The following is an 8205-nucleotide window of genomic DNA, read 5'->3' on the forward strand; positions in this document are numbered from 1 at the left end:
CCTTCTTATAATGAGGGTTGTTTCACTCGTTGTACAAGCACGAGGAGAGGACTCCTACACATGCGCTCCTCCTTTACTGCCTGCCTCAACGTAACGTGCGTCACGGTTTGCAGGAATGCCTCGAGCTGATACCTCTTCTTCTTTTTTCACGCATAAAATAGATTTTTTTTAGATGTTTTGTAAACCTAAATTAGGCCAGTTATGGATCCTAGATAAGCTCATCAACGATGATGACAAGGCCTTTCTATTTTGTTCTTTGTTTTTTTTTGCACATGAAAATCATGAATTCTTGAATTTGGCGTATCCCATGGTATGTCGCCTACGGTTCTGGAATTTTCCATTTCATTATCATTGTAGCAGGAGACTCAGTTGATCTTGTTGAGGCAGTTGTCTAGCAGGCGGGGGTGAGGCAGGTACCTTACCTGGCATCTTGGATTTACCTTTTTGTGAGAGCATTCATATTTATAAGATTAAACCAAGGTTTTTTCTCTCGGCCGGAATTTCCGAGATTTCGGCGAAAACCGGTTTTACCGGTTACCACCGAGAAAAAGAAATACCGAACGAAATTCTCCGGTATTTAAATAATTTGGTCAAATTTCAATTTTTTATATAAATTTTGAACAAAATAGTGAGTTAGTTTGAGAAATCTCGGCCGGTATTTGGCCGGTATTTCCGAAATTTCCGAAATACAGGAATACCTGTGGCCACCGATATTTTTTGCCTACCGAGAAAAAAAAACCTTGGATTAAACTGAATCAAATCAGAACTTTTACGGTAGACTAGCAAAATATATATAGGATCAATTTCTTATGTCGTGTATCCTCGATTGATGCAGCCTCGGATGCTTAAATTGTAGAGATTTGAGTATTGAGCGATGACTTAATCTAGGAGTTGCTAGGATAGGGAGGCAATCCTGATTAGCCAGTGCACCGTTTTATACCATTTGACGAAACAAAAAAAGACGTGCCAGCAAAACCACCAACAAAACCCCATACCCAAAACAAGTCGCATAGGAAACAGAAATGCAGAGGGAAAAAAACAGATTAACCAACTGGTAGTTGCAAATACCAGGTTATTCCTTCTACACGCCAGGGGGGCTGATACACACACAAGCACAATACATACAAAATTACAAATTGTAATTCTCAAGAACAACGTATTTACAAACTGTGCAGGTTACGAAGCTTGGGATTCCGCCAAGGCCGCTTTCTTCTTGTTGGCCTGGGCCTCACTGTACTCGCCGTAGGAGTAGGAGGCGAGGCCCCAGAGCGAGAGCACGAGGGCCACTCCCTTCTCGCTGCTGAACTTCTCGTGGAGGAAGACGACGCCCAGCACCTCCGTCACCGGGATGAAGGCGGCGATGAGGATCCCGGTGAAGAGCGTGTGGACGCAGAAGATGACGCCCACGGCGCCCAGGAAGAAGAACTGCCATAGTATGGCGCTCCACACCAGCACCGTGTAGTACCGCGCCTCCCCCAGCTCGAACGCCCGCGCTTCCCTCGCGATTGCCTGCACACAAGCATGCCAAAAATCGATCAGACGATCAGTCATCACCCCACACTTCCACGATCGAGCGTCATGTTTCTTTCGGGCGTGGTCTAACTGCGACATGATTAAGGAGAATGGAGGATTTGCTTAGTTCATGCTCAATCATGTTTTACACCATTGAAAATTGCATCGTGATTCGAACGTATAATTGCATCGTGGCACTTTTACTCTCTGAGCCAGCTTTCAGTCCTAGGTAGAATCGAAGAAAGATGGCAAGCCACAAAGTCTGTAAGAAGATTCGTTTTTGTTTCTGTTTGTTTGATGTAAGAAGATTCGTTTAAGAGAGAAAGTAGGAGGATATGATATCTCTTTGCGCTAAAAGCATTATCTGCCTTTTCATCCGAAGACCGATCCACATTTGTTCTTCATGCATGTGAACGGTGGAGTTAGAGCATCTTCTCTCATGTCGCCTCCACCAACAATGTGTGGGCGTTGGATTGGTTTATTAAGGGAAGCCGCCCTCTAGTGACGTGTTAAGGGCACATCCATTTTCAGCCACGTTCCTCAATCAAAACACATAAATTCAACATAATTTATTTTTTTCTTTCAAATCTAGTTATACATTACAAAGCTGAATGAAAAGGGGTTATATTTTAAATAAAACCTAGCCTACTAGCTGTCGATCGGGGGCTCACGATGGGCCAGCCTCGCCGTCATTCTTCACCTTGCCATGCTGAGCCCACCTCTCCGCCTTGTCATCAGATGAACGCGCCATTGCTTCATGCATCTTGCGGTGTTGCGCCACCGTCGGTACCGCCGGAGCTTCCATGGACGTTAGCCTTTCAACTCCGCCCTCCTCAGGCGACACTCCTCGTTTTGGGCGACTCGCGCTGGTTCGCGGGTGGTGTCCTCAGGGCGGGTCTAAGCATTGAGCTCGAGGATCCTCTACCGCTCGACCGCCATGAGAAGGTGATTAGCCTCCTCTATAGGTGGATGTTCGACGAAGATCTCGGATGCGCTACATGATGGCCTCGTTGACTTCCTATCGGTTTCGGGTGGCGTCCCTACGCTGCCTTACCGACTGGAATTATGCGAGGATAGCCGCCTTCTCTGGGTCGCTAACTCCGGTCGTTGTCCCACATCGCCTCTTCCACCATCTCGCACTCCGCGTCCGCTAGGAACGCCTCTTTGGGCTCAACGAACTCATCGTAGTCATCGTCCAAAGGGAAGGGCTTGGTCCGTGGCGGCAGAGGTTCAGCCGGCAGCCTGCAGCCGTTGCAGCCCAACATCAAGTACGCGGTGATGTTGTGGCGCGAGATTGTTACCAGAAGGTTGTGGCTAGGAGGAAAAGAAGGGCGGGAAGGAGCGACAGATGCGAGTGCACAGTGAACTTGCACGATGGTCGGTCTTTAATAGGCGAAGACGAGCCGGAAAGTGGAGGGAAAGGGCGGGAAGGAGCAGTGTGTAATAACGTCGGCGACGACGAGATGTCTCGCCTACCCCCTCCCCGGGAAACATCGCAACCATTATGAAAAGTTGCACGCATGTGGGTGTGTCCATGACTGGGCTAGCCCTCCAATCTCCAAGTCGCCACTGCGTTGAGTCCGACGCCCCAACAAGGAGCCCTGTGGGGGCGGGGATGGCTTCGAGGCGCCGAACATGCTATTGGGTCGCGCCGGACGAAAATGGACTTTGGAGCACATGGCTGGGCATGGTTTTCTATCGGTCGCGCCCAATAGGCCTTCGGGGCACCATTTGGGGGACATGCTCTTAGGGCATCTTTTATGCGGAAACACATTTGGTCCGTGCACGTCCGATTAAGTCCTCCCGGTTAGAAACCGTGGCCCAACGCCGTGGCCACATATCCGTTTGTTTGTCTGCAAGGACCTAATCCTGATCCAAATGTGGGTCTCGTTTGCATCCTCGAGGACAAGATACAGATACGCGACATGTCCTCCCTAGTCTGCACATGTCCACCTCTCTGAGATCGTGTTGGTGGCACAACAATCCCTCGTAATCTTATAATAAATGGGACCGTGCCTACTTCTTCGTGCCCACGAGCAACCCTATCACCACTCCTTACTCCGAGTCCCACTGCGGTTGTCGACAGTAGCAACCCTAGTCGCCATGCCCGAAACGGTGGTCCAGTAGGGGAAGCACGGCCATGTGGCCAGCTCCTCCTCCATGGTTAGTCGACGTCATGTTTCGCGTACCCCCTCCCTCGTGTGCGGCAACGCGTCAATGTCGATATCACAATGATGCCCGCGTTCTTGGAGTTGGGCATGTTGGTTCCATGGCTGGGCAGCGGACGTGCACCTGCCCACGGGTTGGCATCTAAACCGCGACAAGTTGTCGATCCCTCTAGATCTGTCGAGGCGCCAGAAAAGGAGGCTGCTAAGCAGGCCGAGAGGGGAGCCTCCATGAGGGCCATAGCGAGGGCCGAGAGGGAGGAAGCGGCGTGGAACGCGGTGGGGAGGGTCACAATGGCGCGGGACGTTCTCCCCCTCGCGTCGCGACTCCATCTGGTCCACTGCCTTACCCACCGGCCACATTGTGCCCCCTCCCCCACCCACCCACCACCACACCATCGTTCATCATCAAATCGAGAGTGACGAGGACAACGACTAGGCGACCGGTGGGTCGACAATTCCTAGATTAGGTAGGGTTGACCGACTTGGGCCATGGCTGACGCTAGCGCCGTGCATCCTTCTTTTGACGGTTAGTGGTGGGGCATATATTTGTGTGCCGAAATTGTGCCGTCCAAGAGATACTGTGGGATCATGCAACCCCTAGCGTGACAATACCACAGTAGTCCTACATTCAGAAACCAAACAACGTTTCTTTCTAGGTGGGGCCTAGACGTCCTGATTCCTTGGTACGCTTTCTTCCCTGAAAATCGCGTGTCTCCACTTGAGCCAAAGGCCTGCCTCGCTTCATTGATCTATGCGTCTATGTCCAGCCTTTTGCCCGTATTGTACTTTTGTATCATAGGTGTGCGTTATGTGAAATTGCATGCTCTAATTGGTTTATCTATAAGAACGATCTATAGTAAAAGAGGTGTGCACTAGGTAGAATTAATTGCATGCTCTAGCTGATTCAACCATAAAATCGATCTAATGAAACAGACTATATGCAAATATATTCAACACCTTCCTTCACATCTAGACCGGTGAGCTTTTTTTTTAGATCTTGCACATGACTTGGACGTTTATTGTTGATACTTAAAAGGAGGCCGCGAATATTTATTTTGAATACTTACATTGGCTAGAATTTAAAACCACAACCTTTTAGATGTATGATACCCTGTAAAATTATATAGTCTAGCCAATTCATTCATAAGATAGGTCTATAATAGAAAAGACTGAGCTAGAGGCTGCACCGCTCCTAGCAAGATCGCTCCATGCAAACACCAACTACTCGATCGATCAAGGACTAGTGTAGGGCGAGGGGCGCGTGACCTGGAAATCGTTGTTGACGATCATGCCGACGGTGCAGAAGGCGGTGGCGAAGAAGCCCATGACCAGCTGCATCTCCATCACCAGCGCGTACGTCAGCACGCGATCACCACCACCCGCGGCGGCGCGCTTGTACGTGAGCTCCACGAGCGGCAGCACGAGCCCGTAGAGCGCCGCGGCGCCGAGGCTGAGGACGAAGCCCAGCCAGTACTGGCCCCGGCTCACCCCCGCGGGGCGGTCCGACGAGGCGTGCAGGCCCAGCACCACGGCGCCCATCGTGAGCAGCGCCACGGCGTTCAGGGAGGAGGCCGTCAGCCGCTGCCGCACGACGAGGAACGCGAAGAAGACGGTGAAGGCCAGCTGCGTCGAGATGAGGATGGCGGAGGTGGACACCGGCAGGAAGGACAGCCCGTACGCGTACAGGAAGTCGTCCGCGCCCGTGGCCACCCCGAGCGCCGCCGCCGCCAGCAGGATGCGCGGCCGCGTCAGCACCAGCGGCGCGCGAGGGTCGCGCGCGCGCCGGCTGAGGTAGGACGCCACCACGGGGATCAGCAGCAGCGGCCAGCCGCCGGTCTCCAGCCACGCCGACAGCCACTGCCGGTGCCCGCCCTTGCTGTAGTAGAGGCGGCTCAGGAGCGGCCCGCCCGTGGTGCCCAGCGAGAGCATCCCGCAGTTCACCGCCACCAGGAGCCAGTGCATCCCCTTGCCGCGCGGCGCCGGCGCCGGCGAGGGGTGCGTGTCCTTGGGCGCTTCTACGTCCATGCCTACGTTACGAGGTTGGCCCTTGGCTGGCTGCTTGGCTGCCTGGTGTAGTGTATGACTGCATTTCTGGAAGCTAGCGCGCACGGCGCTTTGTAGACAACGGTGACGCCGGCCGGCCGGCTGCCTAAGAGTGATGGATCTTTCTTATATATACGGAGTAATTATCTAAACTAGTTTTTTAACAGCCACCAGTGAGTTAATTTTGACTGAAGTTTGAAAAGTGTAGCATTGTTGCATCCATCGGAGTATATAATGGGACATTTGAGGCGTTGATGGTTAGGGCAGTGCTAGCTTAAGGGTTCTAGCCATACAACCAAAAATAATTGATATAATAAGTTTAACAAAACATTTACAAAATAAATAATGCAACATGATAGAATTGATAAATATAACATAGCCAAGTGAACAAAGTATTTGGTTCATATGGATACAATAACGTAAACATAAGGGGTAGGATAACACCGACGCATGTTCAATGCCCAATATCCCAATAAGATTATAGTAATAATACACTAACGTAAACATAAGGGGTAGAATTACCAAATTGGCTAGACTCTCCACTAATAACATACTTCAGTTGTGCTAGAAACCAACTCCCGCTTGAAGTTTCCTCTTTGTCAACAATACCAAAAGCAATAGGAAATATATTGTTGTTCCCATGCCTCCAGTTGTAGCTAGAATCCATTGGTATATGGTCAGCTTAATGAAACACACAATCATAACTAAGTCAGTGAGAGTGAATAAGTTGAACCCAGCGGCATATGATCCCGCGTCAAGTTCTCATGTGATTGGTGGAGAAACATGTGCGGGGTCCACGTCTGAAGGTGGGTTCTCTGTATACGATGGTAGTAGTGAGCGCTGAATACATGGGTGTGGGCCCCGTTTTGTGGGGAGAGGGATAGTAAAAAATAGGCAGATATGTTTCTTCTTCTTCCTGGATGCTGCAAGGATGTGTTCGGTTTCGGGATGTGGTGGAATGGAATGGAATGGTTCCGTTCCATTCCATTCCATTCCATTCCATCTGGGTGTTCGGTTGATTTCAGAAGATGTGGAATGGAATGGACTCTAATTAGTCTAAATACCTAATTAATTAGAACCTAATTAGTTTAAATACCCAATTTTGACCCTAATTATTTCCCAAACCACGGGAGAGGACCTCCGCGCGGTGAGCTCCGCGCCTGGTGACCTCCGCCCGCGCCCGGCGAGCTCCGCGCCTCGGCGACCTCCGCGCCGCGCACGGCGACCTCTGCGCCGGCGAGCTCCGCGCCCGGCGACCTCCACGCCGGCGACCTCCACGCCCTGCGACCTCCGCTGCGCCCGGCGACCTCCGCGCCGCCAACCTTTGGCCCGCCGCGCCGGCGACCTCGCCGCCGCGCGCCGTCGGAGCGAGAGGCGAGTTTAGAGGATGGCGGCGGGCGACCTCAAGGAGGCCGAGGAGGGGCGGCTCGCCGGCGCGCAGGAGCTCAAGGGAGGGCGCCATGCTCGTCCGCGGCCGCCCTGCTCCATCCGCCGCCGGCGTTGCTCCGTCCGCCGCGCTGGTCCGTCTGCCTCAGGCCGGTCGAGGGAGATCGAGGGGAGAGAGATAAGCGCGATTAGCCCCGATGACAGAGCCCGTTCCACTTCGTTCGACCGATTCGGCCGGACGGGCTCGTTCCGGATCTACAAGGAATATTCGCTTTTGAGGAACGTGTTGGTTCCGTTCCATCCCAGAACCGAACGCAGGAATCGCCGTGAGGAACGACTTGATTCTATTCCGTTCCACCACATCCCGAAACCGAACAGACCCCAAGTGGACGGGGGACAGGCTGCGTGGTTCTCCATGGACTATGGAGTAGGTGAGAAAATGCATAGAGGCTGCGGGCCGACGGCGGGGTGCTAGAGATGCGAGAGATGGCTGCGGCGGCAGCATGAACATCTGCATCAAACCTGCCGCGACGTCTGTGTCAGAACGCAGCGCACATGACGCCCACCTCCGCCTCGCCGTTGCAGAGAAAGACAGCGACGAGCCCGCAGATGAGCGCTGCTTGGGTCGACGCGGAGGAGATCAAGGTCGTTGCCGAGGGCGTGCGTTGTGTCAGCCGGTGGGTGCGGCCTCTGCAAGATAACATCTGAACCGAGCACGCAGCTTCGTCTTTGCTAGAGAAGAAGCAGAATGAGGAGCAGTCTCCACCACGTCGAAGCTGTGAGAGATTCAAAGATTTGTTTATTTTCCAAGTTCCAACTAGTCCAGCTACCGTAGGAACCTCAGAATGTTTGCCTCGCAGGACGATTTCGATGAAGCTCGCCGCCCTCTCCGCCGTACTAGTCTAGGACTGCAGGCCGCCGTGAGAAAACCCAGGGAGAAAGAGCACGATTGACTTGAGGGAGAAAAATTATTCTCATGTAATTGCAGGTCCCATGTCTGTTCTGTGCAGATCAACTTTGATTCGTGGTCGATCCCGGCGCCCTGGGACCGGCGGTTGGGGGGAACAACGTCGATCCAATCGGCACGACATCTGAG

General features: G+C 52.6%; 1 protein-coding gene across 1 annotated transcript; it reads right to left on the reverse strand.

Annotated features, from left to right (window-relative positions):
- Positions 1-971: 971 nt before the first annotated feature.
- On the reverse strand, positions 972-5827 carry LOC127311637 (purine permease 3-like). Its single transcript, XM_051342090.2, has 2 exons — positions 4947-5827; positions 972-1509 (listed from the first exon to the last, which is right to left on the reverse strand). The coding sequence occupies exons 1-2, from the start codon at positions 5703-5705 to the stop codon at positions 1177-1179; spliced, it is 1092 nt and encodes a 363-aa protein (XP_051198050.1). The 5' UTR covers positions 5706-5827; the 3' UTR covers positions 972-1176.
- Positions 5828-8205: the final 2378 nt, after the last annotated feature.

The sequence above is a fragment of the Lolium perenne genome, chromosome 7 (assembly GCF_019359855.2).
Source record: "Lolium perenne isolate Kyuss_39 chromosome 7, Kyuss_2.0, whole genome shotgun sequence".
Lineage (NCBI taxonomy): Eukaryota > Viridiplantae > Streptophyta > Magnoliopsida > Poales > Poaceae > Lolium > Lolium perenne.

Bases quoted from the DNA above. Each gene is read 5' to 3' on its own strand.
- LOC127311637 (XM_051342090.2), bottom strand. From the start codon at position 5,705: ATGGACGTAGAAGCGCCCAAGGACACGCACCCCTCGCCGGCGCCGGCG. The intron at 1,510-4,946 runs GTCACGCGCCCC...GCTTGTGTGCAG, and splicing joins TCGTCAACAACGATTTCCAG to GCAATCGCGAGGGAAGCGCG.